The sequence below is a fragment of the Camelina sativa genome, chromosome 11 (assembly GCF_000633955.1).
Source record: "Camelina sativa cultivar DH55 chromosome 11, Cs, whole genome shotgun sequence".
In the NCBI taxonomy this organism is placed as follows: domain Eukaryota; kingdom Viridiplantae; phylum Streptophyta; class Magnoliopsida; order Brassicales; family Brassicaceae; genus Camelina; species Camelina sativa.
Window position 1 is genome coordinate 24,500,013 of NC_025695.1, and position 21,971 is coordinate 24,521,983.

Here is a 21,971-nt window from a genome sequence, read left to right on the forward strand (position 1 = left end):
AAGACATGTCATCATTAGAATTAATGTAAACTAGCCCTGGGATTTCAGTTAGGTTATTTCAGTTTTTTTGGTTTTTTTTGAGTTTTGAAAATCTTACCGAACTTAACCGAAGTAAATTTTGGTTTGGTTATTTCGATTTCTCGGTTAATTCGGTTTTAAAATTTCAAAACCAAAATTAACCAAAATTTGTTTAAAAGAAAAAAAATCGGATTTTTTGGTTATTAATAGCTAATTTCGGGTTTTTTGGTTTTTTTTTGTTTTAGTTTTTTTGGATTGTTCGGTTATTTTAGGGGTAAATTTCGGTTTTGTTAGATTTTTTTCTAAAAAATAAAATAAAAAATTTGGGTAACCGATAACAGAACCGAAATAACCAAAATATTTTGGTTTTTTTAAAAAAAAAACAGTACCGATCGGTTCAGCCGTCATAACCAAAACCGAACCGAACACCTGAAATATTGGTTCGGTTCAGTTCGGTTATTTCGGTTCAGTTTCTAATCCCAGGCCTAACGTAAGCTATTGGCTTGTCATGTGAACATTTTAAACTTGTTACAATTTTAGTGTAGACCATCACACCAAAAGGTTGAATACATGAAAAAAAAAACAACGATTTCAAGCAAAAACAAGGGAAAATGATGATGAATTTACCTCCCAGTTCGCAGGACAAGAAGGTCTTCTTTGATCAACTATTTTCTTTCCGCTATGCACAGAAGAGTCTCCATATTCCATCATCATGCAAGATTCTTGCATAGAATGGTTTTGAAATACAGTTGAGGTTGTAATGACCGGTCTCAAAATGTTATATTCCAAAAACAGATAATCGAAAACAATGAAGATGATGAAGAGAGCTTTTGTGCAAAGTACATATATATATCGAGCTAGAGCCATAACAAACAGTAATTATCATTTAAGAGAATGCTAATATAACTAGATTCAATACTTGTATTAAGAATCTTAAGGAGGGAAAAAACTCAATGGAACATTAATTCTACAACTTTGGTAAATGTATAGCTCTTTGAGCTTGTGTCGCTTGTATAAGGAATAACTAGTCAAGAAAGTATTCTATGAAAGCCATGCGCCACGTAGAAAAATCATGATGACCAGTTGTCATGGTGCGTGACCTTCACGTAAAACGTTCGCGACTGATTTTCTTATTCAAACCTCATGAGCCCAAATAGGTATACATAATCCTATTTTCAAAATATTAATTATAATCAATTGTTTTTCCTGTTTAGGACTCTCAATTAGGTAGTAAATCTAGTTATATTGGCAGAGTTTTAATGATAATTATTATTTGTTATGGCTCTAGGTTGATATATATATATATGTGTGCTTTTCACAAAATCTCTCTTCATCATCTTCATTGTTTTTGTTTATCTGTTTTGAAATATAACATGGTGAGACAAGTCATTGCAACATCAATTGTGATTCCAAATCATTCTATGCAAGAATCTTGCATGATGATCGAATATGGCAAGCCTTCTGTGCATAGCGGAAGGGAAAGAGTTGATCAAAGAAGACCTTCTTGTCCTGCGAACCGAGAGGTAAAATTGATCATCATTTTGCCCTGTTTTTGCTTAAAATCTTTTTTTTTTCTCATGTATTCAACATTTTGGTATGAAGGTCTATACTAAAATTGTAAAATTATTTTTGTTTGGCTGAGAGATATTCTAAAACAAGATTTGGAGATGTTTTGGGCTTACCATAATTCCATAGGTAATTCACTTCAGTATTGCTAAGAGCATCATCACAGAAAAAACATATTTATATAAAATAATTAGATCTCAAATATATTTTCCCGCTTACCTTTACCCAAACTCTGTGAGTTATTTTGGTGATACAGGGTTACAGGAAAAGGTTGATTTACCTCAGAGGAGGATCAAACGGGTTATGAAATCCAATCCTCAAGTCAAGGTTTAAAAATTCACGTATATTGTCTCTTTCGATAATCCTATGATTTTTGTTGATTGTTCTTGGAGTTTTTCAAAATTTCCATTTTGATAAAAAAAATTATCTTGTTTAATTTATATAATGTTATTGTTAGTGATTTTACTGTTCACCTAATCATGAAATAGGGGTGACAGATAAAAAAATATGTTATTTTTTTTATTTTATTGGAAAAACAAAATTGTTGAGTGAAATAATTTTTTTTTTTCAGATGGTCAGCTGGAATAGTCCTGTTCTTTTGGCTAAAGCTTGTGATATTTTCATTCAGGAGGTAACCCTCCGTGCCTGGACACAAACTCAATCACACTCTCGCACCACCATCCGAAGTTGTGATATAAATGAGGCCTTGAAAAATTCTGTTATTTATGATAAACTGGCTGATCATGTATTTTAAAAATGCTCTATCAACCATCAGGTTAGATTCTCATCTTTGGCAATCTTATCTTATGATATCAAACAAATTTGTGTTTATGTTTTACATAATGTATGTTATCCATGTTAATTATGCTAATTTTCTCTTTTTAAACTATTTTAGGGTATGTCGCCACAAAGTGTCGTACATGGGCAACTGAATACACCTGCAAATGTGGATGTGCCGAAAATGAAAGCTCCAATTGATATAGGCCAAATATAGCAGGTATATCATTTGACGTTTTGATTGGTATTACTTGAAAACAAACAAGATGATGCAACTCTAAGTTAGATATCTTATCTGTTTCTTTCATTTTCAGCAAAGCCTTTACAGTCTAACCGTTGATGATTTTATCGAGATTGGAAAGTTTGACCTCGACCTAAGCTCCAGGTGGTTTTTGTTTTGAACTTCTATATGCACAACAAAATTAAAAAAAAAAAAGAGAGAATCGAACTAATAACAATGGATTTCAAAAACACAAAAACTCATAAAGCATTTGGTTATTCTTATGGCTTTGATTTTGCAGTTAAAATTGTCTTGGTAGAGCTGTTATGGAAGAGAAACTCAGCTAAAAGATGGAGAAGACATATGAAGAACAATTCACCCAAAACCATGTCTTTGAACATGATGCTTGTGAGAAATTTGTTGAAATGGGTAGTTTTACCTTTAAATATTTAAAACTTCTTATATGTATGATTAACTTGTGGCCAAAATGAAAGTTTTATGGCCAATAAGCCATAACTAATTTTTAAAATTAAGTACATTTTTTTTAAATATACAACTATCTCCAAGTAAAATACACCACTAGACTAAATAACTTGCAATGAATTGCCTGTAACTTTTCATGTAAATGCAATCTAAACCTTTTATATCATAGTTAGAAAAGATAAGAATATTCCCAGCTTGTAAATTTAACTATTTTTCGTAATTATAATTAGCACATACCTCATTGTTCAATAAACAGAAGAGTCATATCTGATCAACGTGAAACAAGTTCAAATCGGAAAATGAATTTAGAATTTGTTCTTGTAGATGATTGGCCTCATATTTGATAATATCTAATACTGTACTCTAAGCTCTTTACTCGGAAAAAACAACGTTTGTATAAGTACAAAAATACCATATGCTGTGAGAAAACGGGTACATAACATAAAATGTGTCATAGCATGATGTGAGTGTGGAGTATTCTCAGTATATTAAGAACCTGATTGTGACCCAAATACTAGGGACTCTTGCCGGGTGAACTACATATTTTGCATACAGTATATGTGAACAAACCATTTTTCAAGACAAACAAGATGCATACGAAATGAAATCTTCTACTATCAAAAAGTCATGCGACAAGTAATCAACATGAGTCTACTTTGTGAATTGGTACTAAATTGCATCAATGAAAGTATAATAGATCATCAAAATATCAATAAAAGTATACTGGATCTGGAGAGTCAGCTTATGAATTTAATTGCTGAAAAAGTTAGAGTGACATTTTGTACCTAAACCACCAAAAATGGAGAGAGAAGAATAAACAAACCATGAACAATTTCCAAAACTTGATCATACGCTTTACACTACAAGAAAACCTGTGTTTTGAGACTACTATTTGCGACCACATTAACGGTCACAAAAAATAGCGACTTTTTTCTAACACTTTTGCGACTATAACACCACTGCAGAATAAATCGTCACTAATTCGTCCTAAATATGCGAATAATAAAGATAATTGCTAAGTCGTTTCTCATTTGCGACTAAATTAAGACTACTATAAAAACACTATAGCACGAGTTGCAAAATAGTCGCAAACAGCGACGAGTTAGCGACTATATTTGAAGTCGTTAATTTTGGTTGCAATGTCGTCACAAAATTGCGACGGAGTTGTAACTATCTGTATCAGTTATAACTTTGTTGCAAAGTAGTCGTAAACAAAAGTTAGTTAAAAACGTGGAAAATGTTGAGGATAGGAGGTGTACTGGACTTTGCCGACATATAATTGTAGTCCCTAAGTGGTCGTATAATTGTGGCAAAATAGTCGGAAAACGATCGCAAATTTGTGACTCTTATAAGATGGTCGCAAAACGGTGATAATATTATCCCTATATAAGCTACCGCTCACTCCTCTCATTTCTCACACCTCTCATTTCCATTATTTGGTACAAGAAAAAAAAGAGCGAAAAAAACAGAGAAAGAAAAAAGGAGAGAAAAAAAAAGAGAAGAAAAAAAGTGAGAAAAAAAGAGAAAAAAAAGTGAGAAAAATGTGGAATTATTCGCGAGAGTGGATGTACAACAGAATCGATCAAGAGACGAATCATATCTTGAAGGCATTTTTGGAGGGGGTAGATCAGTTCATAGCTTTTGCAAGTAACCAGTCATCAGCACATAACAATGGACATAGGTTTCTCTGCCCTTGCGTTAAATATCAAAATGAAAAGTCATTTCACGCTCGTACGATCTCATCGCATTTGCATAGTAGAGGATTCACGCCTGGATATTATGTATGATTTGAACATGGTGAGGATTATAATGTGGTTGGGGAAGGAACGAGTAGTCATTATGGTAATGTAGATTATACGTGGGGTGGTCAGTCAGTAGAATTTGATGGAGGGAATGGAGGGAATGTATTTGCTGGTATGGTGAATGATGCATTTCATGGTACTACACCATTTAATCAGTATCATCAACATGAACATGAAAGTGGATATCATGTTCATGAAGAACCTACCCAAGATGCAAAATGGTTTTCTGATATGTTAGATGCTGCAAATAATCCAATTTATGATGGGTGTCGGGAAAGTCAGTCGAAATTGTCGTTGGCTGCTCGTTTCATGAACAACAAGGTAGATCATAATTTATCTGAAACCTGCATGGACTCATGGGCTGAATTATTTACGGAGTATTTACCAGAGGGTAATCAGGCAACCGGTTCATACTACGAGACAGAGTCTTTGATGCGAAAGATAGGATTGCCGTACCATACATTTGATGTATGTATAGATAATTGTATGCTATTCTGGAAAGAAGATGCGAAGTTGGAGCATTGCAAGTTTTGAGGAAAACCAAGGTACAAGGATAGTGAGGGAAGAAATAGAATACATTTTAGTCGTATGTGGTATTTACCTATTACTGATAAATTGAAGAGAATGTACCAATCAGAGAAGACTGCATCAGCGATGAGATGGCATGCTGAGCATGATTCAGAAGACAGAGTAATGTGTCATCCATCTGATGCAGCAGAGTGGAAGAATTTCCAACATCAGCATCCTACATTTGCAGGAGAAACACGAAACGTTTATCTCGGCTTATGTACAGACGGTTTTAATCCTTTTGGCATGTCCAAACAGCATTCGTTATGGCCTGTAATCTTGACATCATACAACTTACATCCAGATATGTGCATGAACAGTGAGTATTTGTTCCTGACAATTCTGAATTCAGGACCAAATCATCCAAGAGCTAGTCTTGATGTTTTCCTCCAACCGTTGATCGACGAGTTAAAGGAGCTATGCTACAACAGGGTTGAAGCCTATGATGTTTCGTTAGATCAAAACTTCAGCCTTAAAGCTGCGCTTTTATGGACTATTAGTGATTTTCCGGCATATGGTATGTTGTCAGGATGGACAACTCATGGGAGATTATCATGTCCTATTTGTATGGATGATACAAATGCTTTTTGGTTGCCATCTGGTAGAAAGACATGTTGGTTTGATTGTCACAGGAGGTTTCTTCCTACAAATCATCCACTGCAAAAGAATAAAAATAACTTTTGGAAGGGAAAGCATGCTTTGAACAACTATTCACCGCCATCTCTGACTGGAGAAGTTATATATTAGGGTATAAGGCAATCTAAAGCACCTAAAACATCTGTCTGCGGTGGAAATGGTCATGAAGATAAAGTGGAAGGCTATGGAAAATGGCATAATTGGCATAAAGAAAGCATGTTTTGGAAGTTGCCTTATTGGGTTGATCTGATTCTACGACAAAATCTGTATTTGATGCATATTGAGAAGAATATGCATGATAATATCATGTATACTACTATGAATGTTAAAGATAGATCAAAAGATACAGTGAAGTCAAGATTGGACATTAAAAGATTTTTCTCTCGGAAAGAATTGCATGTAGATGACGGAGGGAGAGGTCCATTTCCTTTTTGGAGGTTGACTCTGAAAGCCAAAGAATGCCTATTAGAATGGGTCAAACATGAGGTTAAATTCCCTGACGGCTATGTTTCAGATTTAGCTAGTTGTGCAGACATCAACGGTGGAAAGTTTTCAGGAATGAAAAGTCATGATTGTCATGTATTTATGGAACGGCTGCTTCCGTTTATATTTGCAGAACTTCTACCGCGAAATGTGCACCTTGCATTATCAGGTATATATTAATTAACTCTTGCATGTTATATTATTGAAAATAGTAATTGAATAATTAAAGATATAATGTTTAATTTTGTAGGGCTTGGAACATTTTTCCGTGATTTATGCAGTAGATCGTTGGAAAAAACCCGCCTTGAGATTCTAAAGGAGAACATTGTGATGATTTTGTGTAATTTGGAAAAAAATCTTTCCGCCTTCTTTCTTTGATGTGATGGAGCACTTACCTGTACACCTCCCATACGAAGCACAACTCGGTGGTCTTGTGCAATACAGGTGGATGTATCCTTTCGAAAGGTTTTTTAAACATCTTAAAAGCAAGGCGAAGAACAGAAGATATCCAGCGGGATCAATAGTTTAATCATACTTAAATGATGAGATATCTTATTTTTTAGAACACTATTTTGCTTCCAACATATCTACAGCAAACCGAAGAAGGTATAGCTTAATTAGTAATTGTGGTAATTCAGTATGCGCTTCCAATTATATTAATGATGGTAAACTAAATTTAATTTTCAGGGAGATGAGGTATGATGAAAGTGAAGTACCTGTTTATCCTGTACCGGTACCAGAAATATTTAATCATGTGGGTCGTCCAAGTGGCAAATGTAGTGAATTTTGGTTAAGTGAAAAAGAGTACAAATGTGCACATGCATATGTTTTGCGCAATTGTGACTATTTTAGGCCACTTGAGAGGTATGCTTTTTGTTAACTTATTTTTAATATACATGATTTTCATGGTTAGTTTCAGGTTAAGAAATCATATATATTTTTGGTGAAACACAGATTATTGGAGGCGCATATTCGATATGGTGATCCAGAACTTTCTGAGGCTGAAGTCATCTCGAAAAGAGAAGAAGATTTTCCTAAATGGATTCGTGAATATGTAAGAATTTATTATTCAATAATTTAATTTATATTATTTGTGTATATTTTTAAAATTATATTATATACACGTACAAGTTTCTACAAGTTCAGAAAGTTTTCCTCCATGGGTCTATGATATAGTGGAAGGTCCTGAAAATAAAGTCAAGTCATGGCCTATGTATTTTACAAGAGGTTATTTGTTTCACACGAAGGCCCATGGGAGAACAAAAAAACAATGAATTATGGGATATGTGTTCGAGGGTCAAATTATTCAGAAGCACATGACGAAGATGATTATTATGGGACCGTCGAAAATATAATTCAGCTCGAGTATCCAGGATTTTTGAATTTAAGGATCATAGTTTTCTTCTGTGAATGGTTTGATCCTAAAATTGGCAAAGGCACTCGAATTCAAGATGGAGGCATTGTTGACGTGCTACAATTAAAGAAGTATCAAAATTATGAACCATTCATTTTAGGTATTCTTTTCTTTTACCCTAAATTTATTTCTCAAAATTTTTAATGTACATATCACAAGGTTTCTATTGGCAAAAATTTGTAGGTTCGCAAGCTGATCAAGTGTGTTATCTTTCATACCCAAACACAAAATGACCTCGGAAAATTTGGCACACGGTTCTAAAAGTCAATCCAAGACATGTTGTTCAAAGAAAGTTAAGAGAAAATGAACTTGTTATATTGTAGCAAACAACTGAGGATGGAATGACGGATACTATTGAGGATATCATAATTGATAGTTTGGTAGACACAAGTCAGAATGTTGAGCACATTGACTTTGAAATCGAAGACGCTGACCCAAAAGACGAATTTCGGTGTAACGAATCGTCATCGGAAGATGAAGATGAGGAAATTGAATCACAATTTTAAGACTTTAATTTGTGTAATCTACTTATTATATTTGAATTTTAATGATGTATAATATTTTTAATAGTTATATTGGATTTAAATGATGTATAATATGTATAATATTTGTATTTTTATTGAAAAATCACCAAACCTCTAATAGCACGTTGTACCAAAGTTACAATTTTCTCAGGGCGTCGCAGAAACGTCGCACATTGTGACTTATTTGCGATTAAAGCTAAGAAACACCATATTTAGCTTTCTGTCTCAAATTGGTCGCAAAACAAGTCTATATAGCGAGTAACACCTGAATAATTTGCCACCGACACCTGAAATTGTGACTTTTTTGCAACTAATTAGCAACTGCCTAGTATTTCTTTTTCCAGTTTTTACAAAATTGTATTCAAGTAATGTTAAGTGTTTTGTATCTACATATATTTGAACAAGTTTATATTTATATTATAAGATATATGTCCACATAATGAATCTATTAGTGTATATTCCATATCTTGTATTAAGTGTTACATGTATTATACAACAAACATCTTCTAAAGTTGTATAATGTTAAAATTTTCTTGCTAATATTTTTATTTCTTCTCTGACCTTGTTTTTTTTTTAGTCTTTAATTACAATGTCAATGGTTACAAGTCAAAATTTAAATTTTTTGGCTTTCAAAAACCAAATAGGCTTATCTCTACTAATATTGGGTCACAAAGTTGTCACAATTTGTGACTATTTTGCAACCATTTTTATTTTTTTCTGACTAATTTGTGACTGACCTGAGTATCACCGTTTTGCGACTATTGTTTTGTGACTAATTTGTTACGGAGCTCTGTACCACCAACATCCGCCTCCGTACCACCAACAACAGCCTCTGTACCACCAACAACAGCCTCCGTACCAGCTTCCCCAGCATCAACAGCAACCGAACCCGATTCCCCAACATCAAGCTCCGCCTCTGATTCCGGAGCATCAACCACCGCCGCCGCCTCAGAATCCAGATCTAGAGGCGCCTATTAATCAAGACTACCAACAGCTATTAGATGATTTGTTGGTTCTTCCTGGACGACAACATCTACCACTCTTGAGTCCATATCCTCTCCCCGACGTTGAGACGATATGGTGAGAAATCTCTTTCTTTTTCTTTCCGGTTCATGTCTGAGAAATTATTGTGTATCAGTTTTGACTTCTCTGTTCACTTAGTTTTTGGAGTACATCACTTAGGTTGTTGTTCTTGATTCTGAATTTAAGTTTGATTAAATATAGCTTGGTTCTCTCTTGTGTACTTGAATATTGTGTTTCTAGATTAACATGCTGCAGGTTTGTTTTGGTTTTATATTCTTTACCTTCATCTAATAGCTGCTAATATTTGTCTAATAGGTTTGATCGGGACAAAGGAAAACTGGCCCGAGTGATAAGTGGAATACTTCGAAAGAAGTTTGATGGTCCTTACTACAACTGGAAGGTTACACCTACACACATTCAAGAACGATACTTCAGAACGTTTGCGGTAATTACCGTTTAAAGTTTTTTTTTATGACTACATTAGAAGAATCATTCATACTTAGCTTAACAATATTGTATTGTGTATTGTGTATTGTGTAGCGGAAGTACAACTGGGACAGTGGGATTACTGAGGTGGTGAAAGAAAACTTCATAAGGGTCGCCAAAAGAAGGATCAAAGGAATTGTGAGCCAAGCAAAGAAAAGTGGTGAGCATCCAATTTGGATTGGGCCAACACTTTGGGTCGAAATGATGGAGCACTGGAACACTCCCGAGTCTATTGAAAAGAGCACTAATGCTTCCCAGTCCAGAAATTCTGATCGTGGCGGGCTTGGCGTCCGTAAACACTTATCCGGACAGAAATCGTACTTGCAAGTACAACTAGACTTGGTAAGGAGTTAGTAATGCATTTGTAGCTGCCTTTACTTTTTACATGTGACAATAGTAACTTTTTTTTGTATCATTACAGGAGGATAAATTGGCTCGCCCTGTATCACTTGTTGAAGTTTTTATGGCAACTCATACAAGGGCAGATGGAACTTTTGTTGATGCAAAGGCTAAACAAGTAGCTGAAGATTATGAGAAGAACTTAGAAGAGACATTGAATCAGCTTGATGCCGATGATCTTCATGGTTCAGACCATTCACCTGAAAATCTACTCAACGGACCCTCACCATTCAAGATAAAGATGACATATTTCTCAAGGTATTTCTCGACTTTCTTTTCGTGATGATGATTGTGTGGGTTTGTGATGTTGATTCTCGCTTTTGTTCAGACTTATTGTCTAGTTTTGCTAATGTTCATTGGTCTACATTTTTTGGTTCCGGTTTTCCTATCTCAGCTTGAATATCCATGGAACATTAACATTATCTGTTTCAATCTATTGCTTCTTTTGTGTGTTTAGAGTACTGTCACAGATGACAAGGGAAAACCCTTTGGACTTGGCCAACTAGCTGAGACGATCAACAAAGGGAAGAGAAGAAAATGTTATTCAACCGCTTCTTCACCGTCAATCTTAGAGTTGCAAGACCAACTTGAAGCTGCTCGTGTTAAGCTCGTAAAAGTTGATGAAGAAAATGCTAGGCGTGATGAGGAGCAACGCCTCGCTCAAAGTCGTATAACAAGCTTGGAGATGGTAGTCTCCTACTTAAAAAACACTTACCATGGGTTCAGCGACTTTATGGCTAATGCGACAACACCACCTCATCAACAACAAGCCACAGCAGCTAACGCAACTGTCGACAGACCAGCAGAGGGACCAGCGAACGGACCAGCCAACGGACCAAACACTTCACCATTGTCCAACACTTCGTCAACCTTTCCTTTGCCTTAGAAAACTTTCATAACTTGTTTGTGAATCATATTATGGTTTTTTGTTAGGATGCTTTATGGATGTTTACATGCTTTTTGTAAGGATGTTTGCAGGTTTTTTGGTACAATTGTTTGGGGTATAATCCTAATCTAAAATCGGTTTTAATATTTGATTTTAGTTTTTTTTTTTTTTTAATTTCAACAAAACAGTAACAAATCAGATACTATAAACTCACCCTTTTGTGACCATGAACATTAGTAAGCAGAATGTAAAATGTTGCATATTGGTTGCTAATTTGTGACCCTATTCTGAGACAAGAACGTTGCAAATCTACAACCAAACAAATCGTCATAACTCAGTCCCTAATATGTGACTATCAATAACAGTATCAAAGTAGTCGCTAACACTCCAGGTTGCTATTTAGTCTCTAACTGTGACTATTACATTCCGTCTCAACGTAGTCGCTAAAATAGAGAGTCGCTATTTAGTCTCTAATTACGACCACTCAGGGTTGTCGCAATCTAGTCGCTAATATACAACCATTATTTGTACTCGCTAATCTGTGGCAAATAAGCGACCACTTTGTGACGGTATTTATTTGCGACCAAATTTTAGCGACCGTTTCAGTTAGTCCTTCATTGGTCGTAAACAGCGACTTTAGGACCACTTTGTGACGATTTTGATGGTCACAAAAAACATGTTTTCTTGTAGTGTTATCTTCCGCTGACCCTACGTAGATAAGCTTCCACACTAGATCTGTATCAAAACGAAGAAACACTATCTCAGACGCTGAAAGATAACATCATCCTTACAAGGATGCAATCATCACCAGCAATTACTAATATTAGCAAGCACAGAAACTCGAATGAATTAGTACCTGAACACAATAGCTACTTTTTGAACAACTGACAACCAGAAGATTTTCATACACATGGTGAAATACCATTTAAGAAGCGTATACGATGTCCATCATGTTCGTAGGGTCAAGGTTTCCAGCTTCATACCCATTGTGAGGATTGTTAACTTCTCCCCTTTCTAAATCTTTCAAGCTTTAAATATATCTTGTAACTGTAGGCCAGTCAGCAAATCCAAGCTCCTCGTCATCTCCTAAATTATCAAAAGCTTTTAAGGCGGTGTTCATCATTTCACACTTTGCATACTCCAATATTCGTTTCTGCCAATAGAAAAAACATAAAACCAGAGGAGAAAATTTAAACATTATATTTCCGTAGCAGTAGTTGTAAACATTGTGCGGGCATGTACATTTTAAGGATTATTGACGGATTCCAAATCAGGTTGAATCTAATCTTCAACTACATATTAATGGTTGGTAAAACGCACAAACCTAAGCTAATACAGCCACACCGGCAGAAGGATGCCGTTACTTGTGCATGTATAAGCAAAAACGCTTTTGATCAGATGTTCCATTATCTACCATAGTAATATATCATGTATTTGTTTCTTAAATTTGAAAATTAGTAGCAGGAGAGAATATAGGATTAACATCCTGACCTTACTGGCCGTTAAAGTGTCCATGCGAAGAAAGTGCAAGAGTAATTGGGTAGTGGATCCATTAACAATCAAAGTTATGAAAACAATCCCACCTTTGAAGAACAGAAACTACAAAATACATCAAGATAACAGTAAGAGCCTCCATAAAAAAATTCGAAAGTAGTTTATCCTGTGTTTCAAAACTCACCCTCGTTCCCGTCTCTGAACTGAGAAATAAATTCCCACTTGATTGCTGTATCACCTGAGCAAGAGTTCGAGTATATCAGAGAAAAGGAAATGGGAACATACATATAAAATATTTGAAAGCAGATAACAATATAATTCTCTTGCATGAAAAACCCATTTCTTCAAAACTCACTTTTACCGATAGAGCGAGAGATAGTGACACAGCACCCCTTAATCCAGTCCATGTTGTTACAAAGCAAGACTCGATACCCCTTCTCATTACATTATGTCATGTATATATATAAGTGTGGATGAATGTTGTGCAAGTAATATCGATACAGATATGGAAACGAATATTACATAATCCCTTCTCTATCACTCATAAGCCCTTGTCTATCACTCTCCTACAGTCAGAAGCGTTGTTCGGCATGACACTGAGACTGTTACGAAAAGCGGTGAACAGGTGTTGGTAGCCCTTTGGTGAAGATGTCCGCGTACTGGTGCGATGATGGAACATGGAGGACCCTAACGGTTCCGAGAGCAATACGTTCGCGAATGAAGTGCAGGTCAATCTCAACATGCTTAGTGAGTTGATGTTGGACAGGGTTAGTAGAGAGGTACACCGCGCTAATGTTGTCACAGTAGACTAAGGTGGCTATTGTCAAGGGACAATGCAGTTCGAGGAGAATATTTTTGAGCCAGGTTGTTTCAGCGACGGCATTGGCGACACCTCTATACTCAGCTTCTGCGCTGGACCGTGAGACAGTGTGTTGACGCTTTGCGGACCAAGAAATGAGGTTGTCACCATGGAATATGCAATAACCGGAGGTTGAGCGTCGTGTGGAAGGACAGTCTGCCCAGTCTGCGTCCGTATATGCTACTAGGCCTGAAGTTTTGATCAGGTATAGCTGCAAGCCGAAGTCGAGTGTGCCTTTGACATACCATAGTATCTGTTTGAGAGCTTTGTAGTGGATGCGAAGATCATATATAAACAAACAGACCTGTTGAACGGCGAAGGAGATGTCCGGTCTTGTAAACGTCAAATATTGGAGAGCGCCAGCAAGACTACTGTAAAGTGTCGGATTAGCAACCGATGGACAAGACGCGGTGGCGAGTTTAGTGCGTGTATCGGCTGGTGTGGTGCATGGGTTGCAATGAGTCATGTTGGCTCGATTGAGGATATGAGCGGTGTAGTTTTGTTGGTTAAGGAAGAGACCGGATGCGTTCCGCGTGATGGCGATGGCAAGAAAATAATGTAGCTCTCCAAGATCCATCATTTCAAATTCCTTGCTAGGCAGAGAGACAATACGGTTGTGAAGCGATGTGGATGATGCGATGTGGATGATGCGGTGAGGCCAATGTCATCCACATGGAGAAGGAGATACGCCATGCTGTCGGCGTGGTTGTACACAAAGAGAGATTGGTCACCTTTGTTTTGTTTGAAGCCGATCCAACGAGCATACTGTGCAAACCGTTGATTCCACGCTCACGGAGATTGTTTAAGGCCGTAGATGGAGCGTTGTAGTAAGCAAACATGATCAGGTTTGTCGGGATCTCGGAAGCCTGGTGGCTGATGCATATAGACTGTTTCATCGAGAGTGCCATTGAGGAAGACGTTTTTGACATCAAGTTGGTGTATCTGCCACTGTCGAGAGAGAGAGAGAGATCAAGGACGAGGCGGATAGTGGTCAGCTTCACGACCAGACTGAATGTCTCATCACAATCCACACCGACTTCTTGTGATTTCCGTTTGCGACTAAGCGGGCCTTGTACCATGAAAGTTGTCCGTCTGCACCAAATTTATACCTAAAGAGCCACATTGAATGCACAATATTAGTATTTTCGGGCTGGGGTACGAGATCCCACATCCTCTTTTTAATTTGAGTGTCATATTCCTCATGCATGGCTGGATGCCAGTTAGGATCCTCTAAAGCTTTAAGATAGGAGGAAGGGAGGGGAGAAAGAACAGTGGTATGAAGAGATAGGGGTTGTTTTGGTTTTCAAATACCTTTTTTTCTGCGTTTCACCATAGGGTGAGATGTCGCAGGTTGAGGTGGAACAGCAAGTGGCGGAGCCGGCATGGGTACCGGTTCCGGAGGAGTAGGTGGCTGTGGAGGCGCTGTGTTTTCGGCTGGTGGTGTATAGAGGGGACGACGAAGAGGTGATGGTGAGATAGGCACGTTTGTAGGTTTGACGGAGGGAGTTGTTTGTGCTGTTTGGGAGAAAGGAAAAATGTATTCATCAAAGGTAACATGGCGTGAAATAATTACCTTGCGAGTTTGGAGGTAAAGACAACGGTATCCTTTGTGATTGGTCGGATATCCTAGGAAGACACAAGCGGTTGAGCGAGGAGCTAATTTGTGTGGTGCGATTGGGAGGAGATTAGGATAACACAAGCAACCGAAGACCCGAAGGTGAGTGTATGTGGTTGGCTTGCGAAGGAGTTTAGTGTAGGGGGTGTCATTGTTGATGGAGGATGAGGGAGGATATTGAAGAGGTGAGTGGCTGTCATAAGTGCCTCGACCCAATAGGAAGGTGGCATGGACACCTGGAAAAGAAGAGAACAAACACAATTTTTAAGTGTTCGGAGCATACGTTCGGCTTTGCTATTTTGTTGGGAAGTATGAGGGCAAGTGAAGCGATGGAACGATGCCATGATTGGAAAGATGGGATAGGAAAGTGTTGTTTTGATATTCACCACCATTGTCGCATTGCAAAGCTTTTATGCTGCGGCCAAATTGATTAGAGACATAAGCCATGAATTGTAAAAATGTTGAAAATACGTCAGATTTCTTTTGTGAAGGAAAATCCCAAAGAAAGTGAGTAAACTGATCAATGTAAATGAAATAATATTTGAATCCTGTGATGTTGGAAACCGGTGAGGTCAAGACATCGGAATGAATTATTTCAAATGGTTCAGAAACAGTAGAAATAATAGAATGAAAAGGTAAACGTATGTGTTTCCCCAACTGAAAAGCATGACAAAGAGGCATGTCAATTTTAGAACAATTTATTGTAGAAGAAGAAATAAGAGACTGGAGAGTAGTGTTTCCCACGTGACCAAGACGACGATGCCACAACATGGTGTTGGGAACCGTGGAAATCATGGCTTGTGGAGACGGAGAGGCCGATGGTGGTGACGTGATGGAATAAAGAGGACTATCGCTGTTAAATCGGAGAAGCTTGATCCGAGTTGGAAAGTCCTTAACACAAAAACGAAACAGATCAAATTCCACAGAAACAAAGTTATCTTTAGTGAATTGACGTACCGAGACAAGATTTTTGATGATTGAGGGAGAAACTAGGACATTTTTAAGATGTAGAGGTTGACCATTAGACTTGATAACAAAGTGACCGAAAGAATTTTTAGGAATATAGGATCCCTTACCGACTAAAACCGATGGGGAAGAGCTCGAATCAAAAAGAGAATGTAGGGTACCTGGTTGTGCCATGAGGTGGGACGTTGCAGCAGTGTCCATATAATAGTTGCCATCCACGGGATTTTGCACCGTCATTGTCCCAAACGCGGCGGCAAGGCTTGGTGGGAGTTGTGTTGGTTGAACAGCCGGAGGTGGTGTATATGGAGAGGAACCGATAACGCCAGCAGCAGAGGGATGAGTGGCTGTCATATAGGCCATATGTTGGTGTATAGGCCATAGGTTGGTGTGGCCAGTTTCTTTGTGGCCACGGCGAGGTCAAAACCGGAGGTTGAGACCATGGAGGTGGCATGCTCCAGTTAGCGCCCCAGTTCCAGTTCTGTCGACCACGCCCTCTGTCACTGTAACTCCATCCTCGGTCGCGTCCTCGACCGTTGTTGTAGTTACCGTCGTTGTAGTGACCTCTATTGGAGTTGTTTTCACAATGATTAGTGTTGGTGTTGTGGCCAGAAGACGTGTATAGCTCACTTTGAGAGGAAGAGTCGATGGAGGCAAAGGTTGTTTGGAGAGCCGGCGTTCCTCCTCGGCAACCATGGAGCGAGCAGTGGCAAACGATGGGAAGGGTTGGCTATGTTTGATGATGTTGACGATGTTGTCGTATTTTTTGGTGAGACCATTAACCATATGCATAACAAGTACACGTTCGGTAACAAAAGAATCAATGTTGGTCAAGAGATCCGAGAGAGTCTTTAGCTTCTGACAGTAGCCATGGATGGAGAGATCGCTGATGGTAAGTGAGAGAAGTTCATTGTCAAGTTGGATAGCCCGAGCCTCCTTGTTGTCTCTGAAGAGATTTTCGATAGATATCCAGATCTGTCGAGCGGTGCTACGGGTTTTGAGAATGGTGTTGAGAAAAGAGGGGGATATGGTGCCGTAGATCCACATTTTAACGATGCCGTCAAGTTCCTTCCAAGGAGTATCCTCGTCATTGGCTGGAGTGGATGTACCATCGAGATGACCGTAGACGCCGAAGCTGTAGCAGTGAGTCTCGAAGAGTTCACGCCATGCGTCAAAGTTCATCTTCTGCATGTCGAGTACGAGAGGGATGTGTGACTTAATGTGAGTCACGGTGAAGACCTTGTGAACCGCTTGAGCCATCGAAGAAGGAAGGAGAAAATGGAGAGGAGATCTAGGGTTTAGAAGAAGAAAATAAGCAAGAGAGGACAAGAGGAGAAAGAAGAGGAGGAAAGCGGGGGAGGATTTGTTTTTTTTTTATGGCTCTGATACCATGTTACAAAGAAGGACTCGATGCCCCTTCTCATTTCACTATGTCACAAATATATACAATTGTGGATGAATGTTGTGCAAGTAATATCGATACAGATATGGAAGCAGAATATTACATAATCCCTTGTTTATCACTCATAATCCCTTGTCTATCACATGTGAGTATGATAGATCTGTTAGGGTATAGAGACACACAACACAGTGATTTACACTTGGAACGCGCAAAGCCAACACTTTTTTATTCAATCTTATTAGCAAAACTTATCTTTTACAAGGATACAATTTTGTCTCGGCCCTTACTCAGCCTATTCCTCCCATTAGGATTGAACCCGACTAAGAATAAATCTAAGCCTCTCTATTTTCTATCTAAACACACCCAGTGTAGATCTAAGAGAATAAAACCAACCCTCTCTCTTTTCTATCTAAACTCTCACCCTGTGTAGATCTAAGAGAAAGAAAAACAATTCTCTGCGCACTTAATCACTTCCCTGATTAATGTCACAGAGAACTGGGAACACACCTTCTAGGCCTTATTTTTGTGGCTTCGAAGTTTACAACTGTATCAATATTCTAGAGTGCTCAAATTGGCTCGTGGCCTACTCCTAGAATATATATACATGACTTGAGAAACCCTAGAAGACGAATCTCCAAGTATCAAAGGATAAGGAAACTGTTTGCTCTCAAGCTTACCTTTTCCTTATTTGTTGTAGAAAATATTCTTCATATCTCCAAGGATAAGGAAACTGCTTGTTGCTCAAGCTTATCCTTTCCTTATTTGTTGTGGAGAATATTCTTCATATCTCCAAGAACAATCTCGTCTATATCTTCAATGTCAAGTCATCAACTTTCCTTGCCACATCATCACATCCACTCATGTCTTGCCACGTCAGCTCACACATCCATGTTAGCAACTCGGGCGTCTGTGATCTGATGCAGCTTCCTGATTGGCACAACGCTCTGTTCGGTACAATGACTTGTTCTTCACAGCGAGTTGTTTCATAATCTGCATTTACAATCTCCCCCTTTTTGAGTAAGTTTGATACTCAAGCATCTCTCTGGTTCATCCTGAAAAGACACTCCGATAAACACAAGCCAAAAAACAGAACAAGCAACAACTAGACGAAACAACAGTCATTATCTAGCAAAATCAATCAACAACTTGTTCAAACAGATTTATGATTAAGAACCTAACAAACAGAAACCCCAGCGGGCTGCAGCGGAAACCATGTTCTTAATAGCTCTCTAATCAGACTTAATCAATTAGCATATTCTCAATCATTAGCAACCTAAGATCAACAAATTAATCAATTAAGTCTCTCCCATAAACAATGATTCTCCCCCTAAACCAAGTAGCTACAAGGATTCTCCCCCATAAGTACAGACCTTCTTATCATTAGGCGTTGATTAGAATTATATCAAAAACCAGAACCAGAATTATTCTCTTTCAGCTTGAGTGATCAACTAAGTCAAAAACAGATATATGTATCACAATAGTATACTGAGTTATGGGAATCATTTACCTGCTAACAGTGGTTCGCATCCTTAAGCACTTGGATGATCAGTCTCGTCGCCTATTGAAACATCTTCTTGTTTGTAGGCATTTTGACTCTCCTTGCAACCACAACTGGATGTTGGGTAATAGGACGCTGATAGTCGAGAATTCGAGCAGTAAGTAGCTCTTTGATCGAATCACAGTGTGAATGTGACCATACATTGTGAATGTGACCATACACAAGCTTTGCAGGAAAAAACAGCACCTTGTGTATCATGTTCTACACTTTCAAAAGTCTGCTTCATTGTAGATAACCTTCATTCTTGCATCTAAACCAGTTTCTTTGAACGATTCTACACAGAGTCTTGTTGCCCTTACCAAATCAGATGAGCTAAGCACATATCACTTCTCTAATTCGTCTTATGTAGGGAACTCAAACATATGATCATTTGTTCACTCAACTATCATTAGTCTCACATGTCTAATACCAGCCTAGCTATTTACTCCATCACAATCAAACAGAGAGTTGATTGTACATTTGAGACCCCAAATGCATAGTTCCTCACAAGAACATTCAATATCTTGATCAAACCCCTGATAGTTGACAGATTAGCTCACAAAACTCATATACCTTTGATTATGTAAGGCTTAATCTCAGACACAGTTTATTAGCAGCCCAGCAGCTTCAAACATCCTCATACATCATCATTGGAACCAAACACAAATATTCGTTCTTCAATGGATGTATCCCGATCCTAAAAAAGAGTATCAAACACCTCTGTTTTCATTGTAAATAACATGTCTCATCACAATCATATGCACCTGTAGATCATCAAGGTTTAGATGATCTCCTATCACTCTTTTGTTGACTCTAGACACTGAAGTATCAACACACTTCTACAGATTCTCTCCTAACTCAAGAAGATGTATTCTTGGTGATACAGACGATACTGCACACGTCAAACAACTGTTGAGACATAGACACTTGCTTCGTAGCACAATCCATCTTCTCGCAACAGTCCCTTGCATCAAAAACTTTGATCAAGGATGAAACTCAAATGAATAACCACCTGTTGTACATACATGATAGTCACATAACAACTTGTGAACACAGTCTTCTGTCTAGGAACTCTCATCAGCCTCTAGAAGAGGTAGCTTTATTTCTTTGCATCATGGAACCGACATTATACTCATTTATCGATTGAGACCTAGTATCAGTCGTTTGATTCGCCTTCAGACACATGGCAACTCAGCAGCAATCCTCTTAAGCACTTTCACAACCCACATAATAAGATGAACACGCAACTCTCTAACCCTACTTCCATGATCAATCCATCACTCAAGATGTCAGACCCTTGATCCATTGCTGCTCTCTGGAGTTTACCTCTTAGAGAGTCATGATCATTCCTATGAGCTGAAACAAATGATCTTAAACCTGAAACACTTAACACACACATCAGTGCACACTTGTTGAAAACATACAAACATTTCTCATCAACAATATTTACAATCAGCCTCGTGTTTCAGCAATCAATCATATGAATTTAACTACAAAACATTGATTTTACAACACATTTTTTTTTCCAGACTTTTATACACAACCTTAGACATCCAAACATAGTTAATCACACGAAGTGAGGGAACCAGAAAAGCAATAGACCATCAAGAGCACTCGTATATTAACTTTTACTTCTTAAAGCAAGAGGTTTTTATACCTTAAAGTCTGTTCCCTAATGTGTGTCAACCACTTGTTGAGGACTTCACCTGAAACTACCACAACCTATTGTGAATCTTCACGAAACAGCTCTATGATCAGTGGCTAGTCTTTCGCTCTGGCATGCCTTCGATTAGTTCATGGTTCACCATCAACGTGAAGTAGGCAGCTGAAATTTACTTTGGAGAGTGCATTGACAGGAGTGTATCAAGTCCTTTTTTTTTGTCTTTGCATGATACACTACCTTAGAGCTTAGATCCAACAGACATGAATGATCTTCATAGTTTTATGATATGAACGATCTTCGGCTGAATCTCCTGATTTATATCAGCGATATCACTTGACTTCTCAACCACATATATATGTGCATTCCCTTGTTATTATGCTTCAGAGCTCTGTTGCAGACATACCAGCCACATAACTCTTTTTTTTTAATTACAAACAACCAGTACTTCGTTCAGAATGAAATGCATAATAATGACACTCCTCAGCTCTTTGACCTCCTCTTTCACGACAACGTTTTACGAGATCCTCAATATGAATTGGCATGACAGGCAGCTGTTTTCTGCTGAATCTTTGTTTAAACAAAGTGTTGATCTTTTATACATTCTAGAAATTCCATGGCATGTTCTGATGCATGTCCCTATATCTGATCAACACAACTCATAGAACATATTAGATCTCACAAACACCAATGTTTTTTCTCAGAATCATGTGTTTATCCAAGTCCAATAGTTTTGTAAACAAATCAGCAATTTGCAAATCAGTACTCTGATGTTCTATTACTATCAGTTTCTCCACAACTAATCTATGAATAAATCAGGATTATGTAATTGTAATTTTAGTATGTGATACATGATATTCAACAATATTAACAAACAAACGATTATCACACAAAATTGAAGCAAGGTCTTAGAATGTACCGTACGCTGTTCTCAATTGTTTGATCCTCATCAGGTGATTGAAACAGGTTCCCAAGGCATTAACCTCATATTCAACAATTGAACGAGGTACCTTAACAGGCTTCTGAGCGTAGCAGAAGATCAGATTTGTTCTCACAAGGCAACAACCACCAGTTGATCCTTCACAGTGATAGAGCAATATTTTGTCAAGTTTCTGTTGGCTCCTTTTGTAAACTTCAGCCTTATGTTGCATGTGCCT

The 21,971-nt window shown here is 37.9% G+C and overlaps 2 protein-coding genes across 2 annotated transcripts in view; one reads left to right on the forward strand and one right to left on the reverse strand.

Moving 5' to 3' along the window:
* On the forward strand, positions 9,760–11,284 carry LOC104728292. The gene is made up of 5 exons (XM_019231935.1): positions 9,760–9,768; positions 10,054–10,341; positions 10,421–10,656; positions 10,727–10,733; positions 10,856–11,284. The coding sequence occupies exons 1-5, from the start codon at positions 9,760–9,762 to the stop codon at positions 11,282–11,284; spliced, it is 969 nt and encodes a 322-aa protein (XP_019087480.1).
* The window catches only part of LOC104728293 (sodium/hydrogen exchanger 8-like), a 16,970-nt gene continuing 7,848 nt past the window's right edge, over positions 12,850–21,971 (reverse strand). The window contains exons 6-8 of the mRNA XM_019231936.1: positions 13,134–13,197; positions 12,963–13,007; positions 12,850–12,867 (exon numbers count right to left, since the gene is read on the reverse strand). Coding sequence (XP_019087481.1) covers positions 12,850–12,867; positions 12,963–13,007; positions 13,134–13,197 — 127 coding nt within the window. The remainder of the gene's footprint in view (positions 12,868–12,962; positions 13,008–13,133; positions 13,198–21,971) is intronic.